This window comes from Vitis vinifera, chromosome 1 (genome assembly GCF_030704535.1).
Source record: "Vitis vinifera cultivar Pinot Noir 40024 chromosome 1, ASM3070453v1".
Taxonomy (NCBI): Eukaryota; Viridiplantae; Streptophyta; class Magnoliopsida; order Vitales; family Vitaceae; genus Vitis; species Vitis vinifera.
The window spans coordinates 23636391-23656521 of record NC_081805.1 but is presented as its reverse complement, the minus strand read 5'-3'; the positions used below and the strand labels follow the sequence as shown (position 1 = coordinate 23656521).

At 31.8% G+C, this 20131-nt stretch overlaps 1 protein-coding gene across 1 annotated transcript; it reads right to left on the bottom strand.

Moving 5' to 3' along the window:
• Nucleotides 1–726: 726 nt before the first annotated feature.
• Nucleotides 727–3862, bottom strand: LOC100240845 (transcription factor bHLH111). The gene is made up of 7 exons (XM_002268323.5): nt 3491–3862; nt 2047–2797; nt 1827–1958; nt 1669–1740; nt 1506–1571; nt 1128–1160; nt 727–1052 (listed from the first exon to the last, which is right to left on the bottom strand). The coding sequence occupies exons 1-7, from the start codon at nt 3796–3798 to the stop codon at nt 888–890; spliced, it is 1527 nt and encodes a 508-aa protein (XP_002268359.2). The 5' UTR covers nt 3799–3862; the 3' UTR covers nt 727–887.
• Nucleotides 3863–20131: the final 16269 nt, after the last annotated feature.

The window sequence follows — 20131 nt, the reverse complement described above, 5'->3', positions numbered from 1 at the left end:
TGGGAGTGGGTGGGTGAAGCTTTCTTCTAAATGTTTACCTTTTCCTCCCCACTTTAAGCTTCTAGTGTTGCAAAAGTTTGGAATTGTTTAAACCCAAGTTTCCATGAGGACATACAGGCCTCAAATTTTCTACATAAATATAATATTCCCAAGCTTGTATATTTTTATGGGTGCATTAGTATCTTTTGATAAAAAGAATAGAACTTATAAAAGGAAGGACAATGAGTTGAATGAACAACATACAATAATAGTTTTGAAAAAAGTTGAATTAATGCCATAAAACAGACCTAGACATATCTGACAATTGGGTTTTCACTCTTAAATTTTAAAATATATTATAATATTTGGTAAATTCGAGGTATCCCTTGGCAGAGGTATAGAGAGAGACAGTTCAAGAGGAAGAAAAAACATTTAGCCTAAAATTTCATTTACAAATCTGAAACTTTTCAAAAATTTTGACAGGTATTTCAGTCTTAGTTATGTCTTCTTTGATCACAGAAATATCAGCCTTAATTAAAATATATAGCTGCTGTTCTAGGTCATGTCATTAATTGATTCTAGCATATCAAGCTTGAAAATAACATAGGTAGTCAGGATTTATGAATGAATGAGGATTTACAGTTCAAGACCAACTGTAAGTAGCATCGGCCTGATAGTCTGTGTATAGTTGTTAATTATGTAACAAGGAATACTCTCTTGTGAAAGTTCTCGTATAGTTGTTAACTATGTAACAAGGAATGAAAGGCAATTATTGATTTATAGATATTATAGTATTGTACTCCAATATAGGTTATTTCTCTGCTACCGGGCATGCTATCACTTTGATCACATCATCCAACAAGAGGTACATTGATAGCAAGATCATATAAAGAAAGTATGGACTCCTTTCATCTATACAAACACCCTCTATATGTAGTTGGCCAGTAGTCTGATCCTGTGTTCTCGTGATAAACTTGAGGAGTACATGAAATAGGAACCAAACAAAGACCTCTGCTCTTGAGATCAAGCTTTAGATCTCCTTTATCTTTTCTATCCAAGCCTCCCCACGGATCCTGGAATTAGCATCATATTCAGCCAAGAAATTCGATTGAAAGTTATAGAGTATATCTATACATTACTTTGCTTACCTTATTAGTCTTCATGTAAGGATTACTCAGTAACTGCAGAAAATAATGAAAGTAATAGTCATTAATACACATCTCAACCAGCCGAGATTACAACATTCATATATATTCTGATTTTCAAAGTGAGGTTGCTGTTTCGGTCCCTTTTATTACTAAGGTGTTACTATTACTAATTAGTAAAAATAGAACCAGGTTTTCTTCTTCTACTACAAGAATATTTTATGGTCGATGTGATCATGATTATAATAGTTAATATCATTATCTTGGTGTAGCATATAATTAATATTATTGTGATCAATATTTTCTATTGTAGTAATGATAATAACTGTTATAGTCAATACTTAGTGCACCAAGAAGAAAGATTATGAATGTGATACCCACCTGCACTTGCTCTTGCAGAAATTTTATGTATCCAATTGCTTCATATAGCACAGATGCGGTATCGGTCTGGAAATATAAGGAGTTCAGTTAATTTAAAGAAAATAATACAAAAAAGGAAAAAGAAAAAGTTCTGGTTAAACAAATTAAGTGCTTTTGTTGGAACCTTTCCAAAAGGCGACACAATTTGCTGAAGAGCTGTGATCCTATCTCCAATCTTGACTTTCGGGGCCTGCATCTGTAAAGTATACATATTTTCAGGACCAAGCGTGACAGCAAATTTTCATTTTGAATACAAAATTATGGTTTTTGTTATCCATATACCTTTACAGAAGAAACCGCAGAGCTCTCCTGCTTAGGTTTTTTCATGACTGTCTGAGCCTCTGAAGTGTCTTGATCAGACCTTTTCTTCTTTCCTTCATTGCTAATCCCCTGTCCTCTTGCATTATTTCTTGCCTGCAGCATTATGTGGCATATTAAGATAACCAGGTGAATATATAGGGAAAAAAAATTGAATAAGAAAGATAGAGCAAGATTGGTTTACTTGGGAAGAAGTTTGGAGTCCTTGCTTCTTACAATCAGATAAACTCAACGGTTTTAAACAGGGTTTAGACTCGCGACTATCCACCAAAGGCTTGCATAATCTACTGCTAAATGATATGACATCTGCAAAATTTCTTGGGTTACTGCATGTTGTATTGGGGATTCCATAATAGTATTTGCCGTTGTCTCCTACTATCGAGCCGTTAAGGCCAAATTGATATCCAATGCCATTACTTTGACATGGCCTGCGGAGTAATGGCCCAGGGGATGATCCAATCTCATGATGATCGTTCTCCACTTTTTGATCATGACGGTAACATGATAACAACCCGGAATTTCTGCTTGCTCCCATGCCACATGATGCTGATTCATTGAATGTCAGTTTCATGTGACAGAGATCAGGCTGTGAGTACTGAATGTCCATTGGTGAACTCAAAGACATATTGCAAATTTGTGGGTCGAACTGATGGTTAACTTCTGGGTCTGGAGGGGCAATAGACCAGTTGCTAACCAAATCAGATAACTTGGTTAGCCTTTCACTTCCAATGAAGTTCTCGCTGAACCCATTAAAATGCTTATCGAAATTACTGAAAGATGTGGAGTTGGTGAATTCCCAACTGTTATCCATTTTCTTCAAGTAGTCACAGGCAGGTTCAAAAATTCCAGTTGATAAACTCTTTGATGAGAGTGCATCAAGTAAGTTCTCTCCAACATCTTGACTACCATGCAAATCTCCATTGCTTCCAACATTTCTGCGAGGTACAACCATAAGGTTCAATTATCTACCTCACGAAATACAAATAATTACTCAATTTTTCCCAAGGAAAAGAAAAGAAAAGAAAAATGAGAGAAAAAAGTATGTCACTAAAGAATGAAAAATTAGGATTAAACATCTACGTTATTCTACTTGTATACTTCTAGTTCTTTTAGGGCAGTTCATCTTTTTTATCTGCAGCTGCCACCCAAATAGGATTGTCCAAAAAAAGTTGATGATATAAACTGTCCTCAATAGTTTCAACAACATAGATTCTTTTGTTAATCACCGATATATGTAATTACCTATGGTGATCTTGATGGAAATAGATATTCATGCCATCTACCCTTTGAAAAGAGGAAATGAAACAGAAAAAGGTCACTCTACCTGAGTCGTTGCCAGTATTAAAAAGCAATATGAAAGAACTGAAAAAATTTAAGCGGGTGGATTATTAAAAAGATGATAGAAAAAAAATAAAAATGAAAGAAACCGAACCCACCCATACTTGCACCTAACTGACCATTAGTGCACCATTTTCTCTTTCTTCTTTCGCTTAAAAGATTCTTGGTTCCACTCAACTCAATCAAACACACACGAAGATGAATACTAATGTATACAAAGAAGAAACCAATATGACAATAATAAAGTATCCTTTTTATGTCCTTGTAGATGATGCAACATCTAAACTTACAATAGAACATGGCTCCAAAGATGACTATCCGAGGCTGCAGGTTCACCAATTAACTCGTTGGTGGAAGAAGCAGGCTCAATGAGGCGGCGGGACGACTCAACAGTAAGGCCAGAGTGATTGGAAGCATTGGTAAAGGATGTGGAGATTGAAACCTCCTCTTCACAAGAAGAGTTGGAGTTAGGGTTTGGTTGGCTCCAAGGGTTTGTGCTATTATAACATGAAGAAAGAGTAGAGCTTCCATGGAGATCCCACCAGTTGGGTGCAGAAGAAGAGGTTGCAACAGAGCTATCAGTGCATTCTTCTGCCATAACTCTGATGGTGGAAATGCTATTGGGAGGCTCCCTTTTTTTTTTTTTCTTTTCGTTGGTGGTGGATTGGAATTTAAGGAGGATATCGTCGGTGGTGACGTACGTTTGTAGGTTATATCAATTATAGGGGAGACAATAAAATATGCAGCCTGAATTTTTCCACTGAGGTTCGTGGGCAATTATTATAGATAGGGCTGGGGCAGCAAGTGTTTGGTTTAGGATTACTAATGTTGTGGTTGGACACTGTATTTCTCTACGTTGTTGGCCTCACTGTACACACACTCCCTCTCTCTCTCTCTCTCTCTCCCTCTCTCCCTCCTTGTGTTGTGCGTGTACATGTGTTGCATACCATGGTTTTGATACGCCCTTGGAGTATGCATGCCACATGGCATTTGTCTCTTCAAAAGTCTTAATGTTTCTGTAGTGACTATTAAATTTCATGACCATCAACAAGTAATTGTGAAAAAATCCAAATGAATTAATGTATTAAGATAATTTGCATGGGTCGACAGCAACATGATATACATACAATTTGCATCAAACACTAACATTTATGACGATATACGGGAGTTTTCGTATTTCCTAGGGCTACTTCTGTGATCTTGATCAAAATGAAATCGCCCATGAATTATTTAAACTTTGTGCTTCTCTTTTACATGAAGATAAAAATAGACAAGAAGTGGCAGAGATATCCCATCTGAACTTATCAATCATCTTCAGAAGCATGAAATAATGTCATTGGAATCCTAATGTACGTATTCTTTTGCGGCCATGATAGTTAGCATGAACAGTTTTAGAAAAAACTACTGATTAATGGGTTCGTAAAAGAACTAGTAAATAATCTGTGGAGTCAAAAGTCCAATAAGTGCAATAAAGAGAATTGCCATAGTTTGACCAAAAAATTAAGTGAAAACTTTCACCTTAGCATCCTAGCTCTCTAGACATATATATAAAATACCATGAATCAGAATACACACTACGGGAGTGGACAGGAACCTATTGTTTGTCCTTTTGCTATATATGGAGCAAAGCACTAACGTCTGGAAGCTCTTTTACAGTGTTCTCCAATTGTACTTTAAATGCACTATGAGACATAATGTACCAAACAATTCTCACGCGTGTATGCCCAATTTGTCATGTGTGCAGCCTTCCATCACACTGAGCGAGAACATGAGCCTTCATGTTTTTTAAGAACAAGTACAAATTATGTTGAGAAGTGTAAAACCCATGTTTTAGATTTCTATTCAGACACTCTTAAATGTTTTGTTTGGCAGACCCTTGAATTCTAAAGCACTTTAAAGTAGCAGAGATTGTGTTAGAAGAGAAATTACAACTTTGCTAAATGCAAAATAGTTTTAGAAGCAAGTATTCAGAATTTTTTCTTTCATATCAACCGATATCTTTTTATGTTATTTAATGAAGCAATTCAATGGCACTAGATAGGCAACTGTCATTGGATTCTCTGTGTATAAAATTCTTAATTAAGATTGAGCCAGGTGACTTGCTGCTTTATGCTGACCAAAACAGAGTCATAGTGGAGGATGTAACATTATATGTCTCCAAGTTATGGTCAAATTCAATTCAAAACAAAAATTATGAGAAAGATATATAATAGTGGAATGAGTGATCTTATTGAAACAACCGAGTTCAAGAAAACAAATGATGATGTTATTTGTATGCTCCTTAAAATGATTTCTTCTTGAAATCTTTTCTTTCTTCTTTTACTGATATACAATAATAATAAACAATGTGTGCGCTTGTCTTGGTTTGGCTGAGTCCTATCCATATACAGCAGAGAGGGAAACAGCTATACCATGGTGGCATACACTATCAGTTTTGGTGTCCTATGATGATTTTGGAAATTTAATATTCTAATTCATTGGATCACTAAATGCATGTGTATAGGTTCATTGGCCTTGGATGTTTCGCCTAATTAAGCTGTTCAGTGAATCTAGATTTTGTTCACGAATATGAACAATGAACCCCTAAAAGTTGAATTGTTTCTATATGAAAGTTTATTTACTTATGTCGTTGTTACAATATGCCAAAAATATACACATCAACGGTTTACTATCTGTTTTATTTATTAATATTGGTCCTAAATGTGAACTAGTTATTCGGTCAAAATGATTTGAACCAATTGTCTATATTTCCTTGTTTTTTCCCTTACAAAATATGTTTGATTTGTATATATACTATATCTTGTTACACTAAACTTTTGAACTTAGCCCCTTCCATTGACCCACCAAGTATTGAAGATATCAACAAGAAGTGAATTGAGCTAAGATTATAATTTTTGTTGCTTTAGGAATTCATTTTTAGTTTAGTAATTGGACTTATGTGTTTGTTGTTACTAGAGACTTTATTTTTTGGATGTGTCTAATTTTTGTCTATATTCAAATTTATGATAGGTTTTTGTAACAACATAAATTTAAATAAAACAATTTTATAAATATATATATATATATTTCTTTTTCAAATATACACTAATTAAAATCTTAGTCGAATAATTAAACTCTTAATAATTAAAATAATTAGAAAAGTTGAATAACCTCAAGACCACACAAATAGGTTAGGAAGGATTAACATTAACTTAAACTATTGTGATTAGTTTAAGGGTGTGTTAGAATTGTCACACATTACACTTAAGGAATGTCAAATGTCATACATAGAGGCACCGAGAAATTGGGCAAAGCAAGACAAATGGATTTTTATGCAATTGGTTGGAAACATCAAAAGCTATAGATTTTCATTTGTTCTTAGAGGAAATGTTGAAAGTAAGAAATGTTCTTTGGTTTTTTTTTTTTTTTTTCCTTCAAACTTTTCCCCTTCTTCTTCACCTCTTTCTTTAGGAAATTGTTACTAGTGTGAAGGCAAGCTAATCCAATCCTGGTTATACACCCAAGAGGGAAGGTGAATTGGGTGTTGGTTTCTTTTCAAGATTTTGATTAATTTTGAAATGATACGACAAATCAATGCAACGACTAAAACAAATTAAAGAGATAAGAGAGAAGCTATTACAAATAATGTAGTGATTTGGAAACCCCCTTATATCTATTCCCTTCGACTTCAATTCAAGTTTAGAGGCAATCCACTGATCTTCAAAAGTCTTCAATTAAGCCTTTCACTTTCTATACAAATCTTAGATTCCAAGGACCTATACAAATCATCAAGTACTATACCACAACCACTTTTTCACTCTAAAAAAATACAAGATGGTTCAAGTATAAAACAAATCACACCAAGGTTATTTTCACTCTACCTAACTCTTAAGCAAGCAAAAATACAACGAAAATTTTGGCTAAGATGAAGGTTTACTCAAGAGAATTTGCAAGTTTGGAATTGATGCACTCTTGTATTGATTTTAGCTTCTCATAATGAATGTATATCAGTACTAGGTTGGTGAAGAATCATAATGTGAGTTAAGGACCATTTATATATGAATTGGAAGCCAACTAGTTGTTAGGCCCAAAAATCATTTAGTCTAGTCGATCGACCATCTAGCTAGCCATTACAACATTAAATTCATTATAGGTGATCACTGGAGTGCCAACAAGGACAATTGATTGATTGCCTATGATTTGTTCCAGTCTTCCCAATTCACTGCCAATGGAGATTCAAAAAGGATTTTGGGACACCCCTAAGGCACCTCAGTTGATCTCCTCTGTCCACTATCTTCCCTAATTTTAGTTTTACATTCTATTATGAAATAAATGATTTAAAGAATCAGTCCTTAGGTTTTGAAAACCTTTGTGAGTTAAAAAAAAATTATATTTTGTAGTTTTCAAATGATTTTATGATATATGGATCTTTTGAAATTGTATTTTTGAAAAAGATTATGGTTTAATTCCATCTTAGGTAAAGTTAAAAAGTTTTATCTTTAGTGCATCATTTCTTAGCCTTGCATAAGATCAAAAGAGTTCAAAATTAAAAAAAATAAATAAAATTGATTCATGAGCTTTTATCTTGATATTTTGGTTTCTAATCCTTTTCTTGGTTATCATCAAAATATTAGATAGCTCGCCTTTGGAAAACCTTAGGCTAACAACAAGAAGTTAGGTTATTTCATTAATTTGTTGAAGTTTTGAGTGCTTTTAACCATTTTCCCCTTACTTTTTGAACTATTAGATGTTGAGAAAAAGCAGGAAATGTTAACATGGAAATAACTTTCAATGTCCAAATACATGTGCTTGCTTGTGAGAATTGTCGTTACTTTGAACAAGAGTATAAGGGATCAAAAAGCTAGAACCTTATTTTCCTTAATAACAAGTCTAAACAACCAAGTTTTGTGAATACATGTGCCTAGTTGTGAGTATTCTCATTACTTAGAACAAGAGTACAAGGAAAAGCTAGAACCTTATTTTCCTCGATAACGAGTCTATACAACCAAGTTTTGTTGCATTTCAATAATGTAGACTCATAAGAAAATTCCAAAGAGATTGGAAGAAGATCAATGAGAATTTAGTTGAGACAATTTTGAACAAATCATTTTTCTTAAAATTATAGCTTTGTTTAAAGAAATAATGGGGCCCTAATTATTTTTTTTAAAATAGTATACTCCCTAAGGAATCTAGAAATGTAAGTCCCATCTCATTTGGACCATGATAGCCTTATATGAAATCTCAGACAAATAGATGAAAATAAGGTAATTAAGCTAAAGTAGTCTTGAACCACTTATGTTTCTCAAAATTTTGGGATGCTTCAACTAAGGATCTCAACCCCTAGTTATTTTTATATGTTAGTTAACTCAAAAATGAAATTGAAAAATCCAATTTCACTTGATTCCGAATTTGTTTACATAGGAAAGGAATTTGGTAAATGTTAATTAATTTTCAACATTGTGTGCTAAAATAGTTTTAGATTGTCGGGAATCCTAGATCTTTTTATTCCCTATCCCAGGATTAGGTTAGGTGCATAAAATACTCCCTAGGTTTTTCTAAATCCTATACAGAGTGGAAACATGTATTTAAAAACAATTCTAGGATTTAGATATCAAGTTTAGTGTGCTTACCTTTGATTTTCATATTCCTAAATCAATTTCATTGGAGAAGACAAGATTTGCAGTTGCAAGAAGTCTTGTAGACTTGCAATTTTCTACCTAGTGACTCTACTCGATTTTTGGCACACAAACGGTGGGTTATTTAGGAAGGAGGAGCCTAGGGCTCTCTATTCTCTTTAAATGGTGGAAAACGATTGAAAAGTTAGAAACTTAATCCCTAAGGGGGTATTTATTGGGTTCCCTAATTGGGCTTAAGTGACTTGAGCTCATATGGGCTTGGGTCACTTAATCTAGTCTAAAAAGGGTTATAATTGATTAATTAACCCCATAAGGCCATTTGTTTAATTAATTAGCCTAATAAAAAATTTTCGTTCACTAACCCTTCAACAACCTTACATAATTACTTAAATGCCTTATACACATAAGTGAATCAAGAGGTCATTCAGCCCTCATAAACTGTGCCATCCATGTATATAAGCTCAAATAGAGACCATTGGAACCTAAATGACAGTACTAGCTCCCTCAAAACCCAATTGTGAAGTCGATTCAACATCTCATAATAGAGAATCAATCGTACTTTGGTACCCTATGTAAATGATAACAAAATAGTAAATGCTTAAGTCCGTGACCTACTATTTGTTATACATTGTCTCCCCATGAATTAGTGTCTGTAGTCACATATCTTAGCTCTTTAAGAGCTTATGTTAAGTTTCACTTAAGAAACTACTATGACCATAGTTTACATGGTGTCTCTATTGAGAATACCTATTTCTACTAGTTTCCATCAATAGTGACCCAATTTATAGAGAATATATAATCACTTTAGGATTTCATTAATAGGTCAAAACCACTGTTAACTTTAATAAAAACTCAATATTCTCTCAAGGTTGAGAGGCAACATAACGAAGCAGTTTGGTGAAGTAACGACTACTCAATAGCCTTATGTCATGACTCACCATAGGTCATGTCCAATATATAGCCATAGGCACTAGTGTATTCACCATGGGAACCCTATTCCGATGGTCAAGATCAATCATCCATCTAATTAGGAGGTAGTGCACTACAACCTCTAATAAGTTGCCTAAACCCATGAACCAAATGTGAACAAGTCATCCAATTGAAAATAACTTGTGACTTGAATCTTCTACACAACTTCTAATACACTGAAATCACGTACAATGCAAAAGGTGCAAGCCAAAATGTTGATAAAATATAATGCATGAAATGAAGATGAATGAAAGTGAAAATAGAAATTATATTAATAAATAATAAACTCCAAAGTTTATTATGTCATGTCATGCTTCTTAGAGCTCTATCCTAACATAGATTTCAAGGATTTTGCTACTATTTGAATTTGTAATGGTCTTAAAAATTATTTCTATAATTTTCTAGACTCGCTAAGAGTAGATTTGGAGAGTTTTTTTAAGACTCATTTGGTTAGTTAGAAAAATCAAGCAACTAACTTGTATTTTAGCATGTTTTATGTTAGGCAAATTTGAAACCAATTTAGGTTATGGATGGTCTTTTATAGTTGAATTAGTTGTCCATTTTCATATCTAGACTCATCAACAAATTCACTAGTTTAAGTTCCACTTGAGTTGGACTCCATGTGTCTACTATACTAGTTGTAAGGGCTAAAATTCAAACATCCTTAGGTGTAGATCTAGGATTTGCCATGGATTCACTTAGATTGAACATTGTCTTTGTTAAGTACATTCAAGGTCTAAATCAAAACTCATAAGAACTAGACTAGTTAACTTGTTTTCCCAACAGCCTTAAGCCAAAAGCATGTGGTTATAGGAAGACGAATCCAAAGGTGATTTTCTTAGTAGATCTCTATCTTTGGTATCTATTTTTCTTTACTAATTATTTTCTAGAAATTCAGCCAAGCTCTAGTCAACTCATTGAATTTTAGAGCTACCCTGTTTTACAAATTATTCACCCTGTCTTTTTCATCGTCTTTGCCTTTAAGCTGAAATCATTTTATCCTTGTGGGTTTGACCCCCACGCTCAATCGGGGTACTATATTGAAGATTCCCACACTTAGGAATTGTTTCATACAAATGGTTTGAGCACAATTAGACATTTTTTTATCCTTAATTATGTGCGTCATGTTACGCTTATCTTTTTCAAATAATTTGCTACTTTTGACTTATGTTATGTCTTAAGGAGCCTAAATCATTGTTAACTCTTTATGTTTTTTTATTTTGAGTAGCATTTAGTTTTACTAATATATATCGAATTTTTTATGTTAGTTTACTTTTGTTTGACCTATTGAATTAGTGATCCTACAATATATTTTGACTTATAGTGGATTCCCTATCTCCAAGTAGGCTCTTTGAGTAGAATCACTATAGTTTTACATGCTATTAATCTTCCTTTTGTTTTTTACTTTTGATTTTCATGTTAATTTACTTTTTTTTACTTGAAATGTGAAATGCATGTCATACCCTGACCTTAAGTTTGGTTTTAGTATTACATGTTTTTCAATGTAATTTGATCTTTAAGTTTATTTAATTATTTTTACAAGAAGTAGTCTTTAATATTCATCTTCTATATTCTATGATCTTCACCTAGCCTTATATGTTTTTAAATATGAATTTTGAGGAATTGAGTAGCTATCTAAATGTTTTGATGATAGAAAATAGGGACAAAAATGAGAGTGGCCTTGTTGAAAAGTAAACTTAGGAAATTTCTAAAATTTAGAATTTGATTTAGTTTCTAAATTCAATTAAAATATTTTTATTTTGAGTGGTTGAGTTAGTTTCTATATTTACTTTAATAGTTAAGTCTTACTAGGTTTCTATATTTTTGTTATTAGGAGTTTCTATTTTGTTAGTTGTGGGTATCAATAAATAAAAGATTATGAAATAGTTGAATAAAGATGGTGGAAGACCAATATGTGGATGATTTGATATTTACTTGAAACAATCCAATTATTTTTTGAGTTCAAGTAAGTAATGGCTTGAGAGTTTGAGATAACTGACATTAGTCTTATGTCATATCATCTTGGCATAGAAGTGAAGCAAACCAAAATGGTATTTTTATTTCTTAAGAAGGCTATGTATATCAAAGGAACTCTCTAGAAGTTTAACATGAATATGTGCAATCTAGTGAAAATACCAATGGATTGTGAAGTTAAATTGTCAAGACATGAAGAAGAAGAAAAGATGGTCCTAACATAATATAAAAACCTAGTTGGAAGCATGCACTACTTGACTTGTACAAGGTTGGACATTCTTTTTAGAGTTGGATTGGATTATTAGTCGTCATATGGAAGTACCAATGGTAACTCACATGATTATGATTTATATTGTTCACCTTCTAAAAATTTTAAGCTCATTAGATATAGTGATAGAGATTAGGGTGGAGACTTGGGTGATAAAAAAAAAAATCACCATCTTTGTGTTTTTTCAAAAGAAATGCCGCATTTACTTGGACTTCAAAGAAACAACCTATTGTAACACTTTTAAATTGTGAAGCGGAATTTGTTTCAACAACATCATTTGTATGTCATATAATTTGGTCTAAAAATTTGTTGAAAGACTTTAATTTACCCCTAGAAGACCAACATAATTATGGGAATATCTCTAGATATCTCATTTCCTATCCCTAGGCCATTAGGGTATATGCTATTCTACCTAAGGCTTCTCTCGACCTAAGCATAACAAAAATAGTAGCAATATTATTATAAAAAGAAAACATCTAGAGAGGAGAATATAACCATAACTATGATCTAGATGTTCCTAAATGAAATAAAATCTAAAAAAGTGGTGTGCATTGTAGATCTCAAAAACTAAATGGTCTTACGCATGATCACTCTTTCTCGGAGCTAGGCAATAGAGGGTGGACTTTTCTATAGAAGGGGATCAACTAGAGTTTCTCTTTAGAGTCTAAAAGTTACGAGCACAAAATAGTGAAGTCCTAAACCCCTAATGGGGTTTATATAGACTTCCTTGTCAACTTAAGTGACTTAAGACCATATTGGGTTTGAGTCACTTAATCTAGCTCACTTAGGTCATAATTAATTAATTAGTTCTATTGACTTCAATGAATTAATTAACCCAGTTTAAAAAGACCATTCATAAGACCTAGTAAAACCTTATGTTTTTACTAAAATGATCTTATGCACACATAAATTCAGAACCTCAAAATCTCATTAAAGAAAAAAACATATTACCGAGAATATGAGCTCAAGCAGGGACCACTAGACCCATAAAAAAAATAATAAGTCCCTTAGAATCCAATTCTAAAGTTGACTTAAAATCTCACTATAAAGAGTCAATAAGTCAATTGCACTCTAATATCTTATGATATTAGAAAGAGACAAAATTCGGGTTTGTGACCTACTACCAACTACATGCAGACTGTATTCTTAATCTAACAAGTTACACACTATCGACCTCTTACGATTACCTCTCCAATCCTTAAGTCTTAGATTCTCTTATCATGTGTTCAATTGACATATTTTAGCTCATAAGAGCATATATTAAATTCTAGTTAAGGAATTACTATGAACACAATTTTTGTAATTGCAAATCCTTAGGATCACATACGTAGGAGACAAACTGTCATAAACCCATGCGATATCATGGTACCTCTATCAAGAATAGTTGTTGTCATTTGCCTTAATCAACAATGATTCAATCCGTAGGGAATATATGACCACCTTAGGGTCTCATCCTAGGTCAAAGCCACTAAGAACCTTCACTAGCTCAATATTCTCTCAAGGTTGATGTAGAATAGTAGCTTAATGAATCATGACTACCCAATAGCTAATGTCATGGTTCACCAAGATCCTATCTAATATGTAACTATAGACACTAGTATACTCACTATGAGAAAATCATCCTAATGATTATTGGGACAAGTCATCCTCCAATTAAAAGGTAATGCATTATAGTCTTTGATGGATTGCCCAAATCTATAAATTGATTGTGAACTACTCATCATCTTACAAGGAACCTATAATCTTTTGTGTAACTCCTAATTTACCCACGTCATGTATAATGAAAGTGATAAGGGTGTGCCTGTTTAGATAATAATTATTAATGCAAACAAGAATAGAAAAAGAGAATCAAAATCATGATAAATAAATTTATTAATGCAACTAACTTCTGCTACATCATATTATACTTTCAAGAGCTTTACCTAACATATAAATATATGTTGACAACAAATCAACAATTGGATTGTAAAAAAATCTAGTTTTCCATGATCGAAGCAAACACTTCAATAAAAGATATTCATTTATTAGAAAGTCCATTATGAAAAATACGTGCGATTAAAATTTGTAATGACCTCGGTATCATACTGTTATGTTTTTACAAATTCTCTCATGTTTGAAGATTTTAGAAGGTTAAGGGTGCTAGTTAGAATTACAAATCAAGTTTAATTATATTGGAAAGTAAACTTGATTTTAATTAGGAAGTTTTAAAAAATTAGGATTTGATTTAGTTTTTAAAAGTTAATTAGAAAATTTTTATTTGAGTGATTGATTTCATTATATTTATTTAAGCCCTTGGTCCTATAATGTTTGTATATTTGTGTTATTAGGAGTTCATATTTTGTTGCATATAAATATCTAGAAATAAGATGTTATATGGTAGTTGAATAAAAGTTGTGGAAGACATTAAAGTTTTTCTTAATTCTTCTCGATTACTTATCTCTTTATGTAACTGTTTGCATATTTTTACAACCGTGTTACACTAATAGAATGAACAAATCACATGCCGAAAAATGTAGTGAATTTGTTACTCTCATTTCCTATTTCAACATCTTGAACTTCATGAAAGGCTGGTAGAGGGAACATTGAGAAACATCTTGAAATCTTGGTGGGAAAGATAAAGAGATCAATTCAGTTGTCTTGAAGTTATTCTTCTTACTATGTTGTAGCTGAAGTACTCTCAATTTTAGCCCTTCTAGTTCATATTCTTTCATTTTGAGCAATTCTAATTTTTGTCCAAGTTTTTCTCAATTTTGTTGTCATTTTCCATTAGCATCTTTGAATTCCGGTAATTAAGATCATTACATAGTTTTCAATTTTTGCTCCCTTTAGTCATTTTCTAGGCTGCTTTCTGTAGTACAATGGTTCTTTCTCATAAAGGTCATATCTTTCTTTGCTTTCATATCTGGTTGTGAAACGTTGTGTCCTTTTCGTTGAGGCAGTCAATCATAATGAAAGAAAGTTCTCCACTTCAAACAATTGCCTGATTAATCCACTTAGTAGGGCTTTCATACCTACCATATATACATTCACACACGCATACATCTGCCCTAGCTTCCATAATAATGTTACTAATAAAACTCATAGTTTTAGGTCGTAATAATCTAGCATGCCCGTGAATAGGGATCAAAGAATTTTGTTTTTTATCGATGTAAGGAAGTAGTTAGATTTTGTTTGAGCAAAGAAATGACTTGATGAGTCATTTCTAACCAAATAAGACCCTACCACCAGTGACTTGATACATGGTTCGATCGTCTACCACCCTCCACTGCCCTTTCTTTCACACTCTCCCAATCCATACTGTCTGGATAAGGTTACCTTCTGTCATATCACATGGGACACCAACTATCCAATTGATCCTTCTCAAAGATCAACAGAAGAATAAGTCCTCACAAAAATGATTCCTTACCACTTCGATCAGTCACCACCAAATTGACAAAAAAATAAAGTTTTTCCATAGATTCTAAACAATCCCAAATTCGTAATAGTTATATCCCAAAAGACCAGTTATGGAGGAACGCATATATCATAGAAACATCTGATCAAACACCTAAATATACTTATTAACTAAGTACTGATCATAGCTTTTCCTATTTATTTGTCTGATGACTCATGGACACACTACGGCCATGGTCCCCTTGAACTTTTGGTAGTCCCTTGCCCTCAAAATTGATTTATTTACTTGAATTAGTCTTAGTTAATTTAATATTTGTATTCATTAAAGTTGGTATTGTTTGGCCTTTGCATATAAGTCAGTGAACCACATGGTCTAGTTGGTGGGTGGCTTTAAGATGGCTCTCTCCATCAATCTACATCTACTTCCACTAAGGAGTTTTTTTTCTTTTTTTTTTTCTCCCTTCCCACTTTTGGTGTCATTGGCCTCACCAAGAACACCCTTGGACACTCTCAGACGCAGGCACTCTAGGCCATATGATCCATGTTTAGCTTGTTTTACTTTTGTGATTAACTCATAAATTAAATAAGGTAGTACCCACCTCAGTAACTTTGGACATTTTTCTTCAGTAAGATGGAGACAGTCACTTATTTATAATTTAGGAAGGATTCGGTTGGGGACCAATAATGTCTGATAGGTTAGGCGACTATATCTTAAAACTTTGATATCGTTGTAAGTACTTTCTAGACAATCATCAAATGCAAAAAGTTCTATTCTTTATAACATTAAAAATGTTGATTTGCTTGGTTACCTAGAAAATATGTGGATCAATGGTGGCCACCTGTAAGAGAATGAAACAAAATGGTGAATCCCACAAAAGTAATTGGCTGGTTTTCATGGTCCGTTTCGCGCATGGTGGGTGGGGAGCAAACCCTAATTGACCCTAGCCAGTACCATCAAAGGTAGATAGTGAACCTGCTTTAGCCACATAGCATTGAAGCCACATGGTGTTGGTGTCCCATTTTCTGCTATCTTTGAAAGCACATTCATTTGAAGCCACACAAAATACCATAATTTTTTGTCTTCTTATTCTCGGTTCTCATTAGGAAAAGAGCACGAGTAGGAGGGACAACGACAGACAAACTTGTGGAAACTATGGAATTTAAACACAAAGTCAAAACACATCAAAATATAGATTTAAAGCTTGTGTTTGCAGCCTTGTAATTTATCCGTCATTGTATTGTCAAAATTATCAATTCTCATGCTACTTAGATGGGTTTTATCTTTTGATTCCATCAAAACATTTTCAAGGATTTACCAAAATCTCTTGTTTAATAGGTTGAAGATTTGCATATAAACAATTGCTGATTTTACTTTTTGTATAATCTCTATTTGTTTTAATAGAAGTACACATATATTTGAGTTTGAGATGGTTACTCTTTTTTATCAAATTGATGAGATGAACGGTACTTCAATTATGCCACTTTTGACACCTCACTTAAAATAAGCATATATATATTTGTCATGATCCGTATCCAATTATTTAGATATTTTCCGCTTTAAACCTAAAGAAATTTCCATAATTTTTAAAAGTGTTTACATGGTTACAATGAGTCCACACTTATATAACGTCACAGACTTTTTCCTTTATGATCCGGATATTACAATATTTGTATACCTAGCTCATGATATAAAATAGAAGGCTAATAAAATATATCGAGTAACTCAAATTCAATTTTTTTTTCAAAGAGAAAATAAATGAAAAGAAAAATTTTACCAATTGAATAAAAAAGTTAAGGTTGTAATTGATTGTTGGTTGAAAAATAGTAATCAAACATCAAATTTTCCCATCTCTTCCTCCTTACATTTTGAACACAAAATTGAAAGTGGGTTAGTGCAAATACCATATGAGGATAAAATTCATAGTACAAACATTAAAGATTCATGTTGTTCTCTAAAGTCATGATAATCTTTTTTATCAATATATTCTACCAAACGCAGCCCAGGTGACTCGTGCCTTGGTGGAAAGGAAAACAAAGTTAGCTTACTCCATCTACAATGAAAAGTCACTCCAAATAAAATAACAATATATAAAAGCTTAGGTCTAATACAATTAGAGACTTAATCCCTTTGGTATAATCATATCATTAACTAATGCATTAGATTACATTAAATTATCATTATAACATCGAACCGTAAATTAAGTTAAAAGTCGACGCATGGAAAAAATTATTCTCCCATCAAGGCTGTCCATCGTACGATTCCATCAATATTGGAGGAGTCTGCACGATCTAATGACGTTAAACAAATTTAGACCCTTAATCTCGATTTATAACAAAATTACACATTATAATAACAAATTCTTCGAAGTTAGGTGTGCCCTTCAATAATATATACATAAATATAAATTTAGAAGTCCATTAACATAGTGGGGAACTATAAATTGTCGTTTTTAAACATGCATTTAACTTTTGATGAGAGAAAGCTCCTCTAATTGGGACCGTTGGTTGACATGTGGCAAAAAAAACCCACGAGTGGCTTGCTTTTTGTAGAAAAGTGATTGGATGAGACAGACGCTTAGATCGTGCAATTGCACGCCACCTTTTTGGTGGATTAAAAAAAAAAATATTGGATTTAAAAAATTAGTAATAAATGAAGGAGAAAAATAATTAAGAATTGATTAGTGGCATCTGCTTGCTTACATATTACCAGGAAGCTTTTGTAAAATGTAAAATAATACATGTTGACTTTGTTTTTATTGAGGAGAAATCATACACGGATGTGCAAGTCTTTTCATTTGACACTTTGTTATGAGTCCAAATCCACTCAAACATGTGGTCCCTTTGACGGCGACTATATAAGTTTCAAACATTTAAAGAGAATAAAATAAATCATTGTGACTACCAGCTTTTGATTTCATGATATTGTGGCCATGTACAACATTCTACTTTGGTTTGCCTTAGAGAACTAAAAGAGAATCTTAAAATTATTCCTTAGGATGGATTTTTTTTTTTTTCAAAATGTTCTAAATAAGTTCTTATTCTAATGTTTTTATTTTTTTAAATTTGAGTGTGCCTTACATTTGAGGAAAGAAGAATTAGAAATGATACTGGGGTAGGTTTGGGATAGGTGACCCCATCTTAATTGATACCGTTTTTATATATATATCCATTCTCATGCAAAAAATAAAGATAGGAAGTGCGAGGTAATGAGGTTTAACCTTTTTATTTATAAAATTTTAAATTATATTAAAAATAAATAAAAATTTTAAACTAATAAATATTTATAGTTTATTTTTATAAAAATTAATATTTTATATATGTCAAAATTTTGAAAATTGAAAAAAAAATTAATTGAAATAATTTTTATTTAATATTATAAATAACCAGGGTGGATGGAATAAAATCAAAGTCGAATTTGCCTTGAACTTGTTGTGGGTATTAAAAAAATTCAACTTTTTTTTCAAACTCGTTTACTCTTTTCCCAAACTCATCCCATTGTTAAGAGGAATAAATAACCTTGATCCAAAATGACAAAAAGATTTATTTTTCATTTTTGAATCTTAAAATTGTTCAGAATTTTTCTTTTTATAAAGGATAAATACTTTTATTGTAAATGCATATATTTTAAAAACTAGGTTATCATGCAAAAGATAGCATATGACCTCATATGTATTAATTGATTTGAAATTTGGACCACTCTTAATTGTAGCACACAACTTAATAATAAATGCTAGTTATTTGTTAATTAATTCCAATTATAATTAGATTGAATTTAAGAGTGTATCTATTTAAAATATTCTTAATTAATTTTTTAAAACAATAATTTTAAAAGAATTACTTGTCAATTTTATTTTTTATTTTTGGAAACATTATAATTGATTTTTTTTAATAATTTTAAAATTTTATTAAATATCTAATTTTTATCCAAAAATGCTTTTTATATTTTTACAAATACTTTAAAATTATGTCTTAATCTATATGTATAAAATAAGTCTTATCTTCAATACCAACCTCAATTCTTTAATTCTCTTGGTTGAAATAACTGTCTACCGACGTGACACATTTATAGGGTAGTTACACATTTATAGGGTAGTTCAAATACAACTATACTTTTTAAAAAAAAAATAAATAAATTATTTTTCATCTATTGGAGATGAGACAAGACAACTATCTGAAAAAACTCATCCCATTGTTAAAAAGAATAAATAACCCTGATAAAAAATGACAAAAAGATTTATTTTTCATTTTTGAATCTTAAAATTGTTCAAAATTTTTCTTTTTATAAAGGATAAATACTTTTATTGTAAATGCATATATTTTAAAAACTAGGTTCTTATGCAAAAGGTAGCATATGACCTTATATGTATAAATTGATTTGAAATTTGGACCACTCTTAATTGTAGCACACAACTTAATAATAAATGCTATTTATTTGTTAAATATTAATTCCAATTATAATTAGATTGAATTTAAGAGTGTTTCTATTTAAAATATTCTTAATTAATTTTTTAAACAATAATTTTAAAAGAATACTTGTCAAATTTTTTTTGGAAACATTATAATTGATTTTTTAATAAATTTAAAATATTTTAAAATTTTATTAAATATCTAATTTTTATCCAAAAATGATTTTTACATTTTTAAAAATACTTTAAAATTAGGTCTTAATCTATACGTATAAAATAAGTCTTATCTTCAATACCACCTTAAAT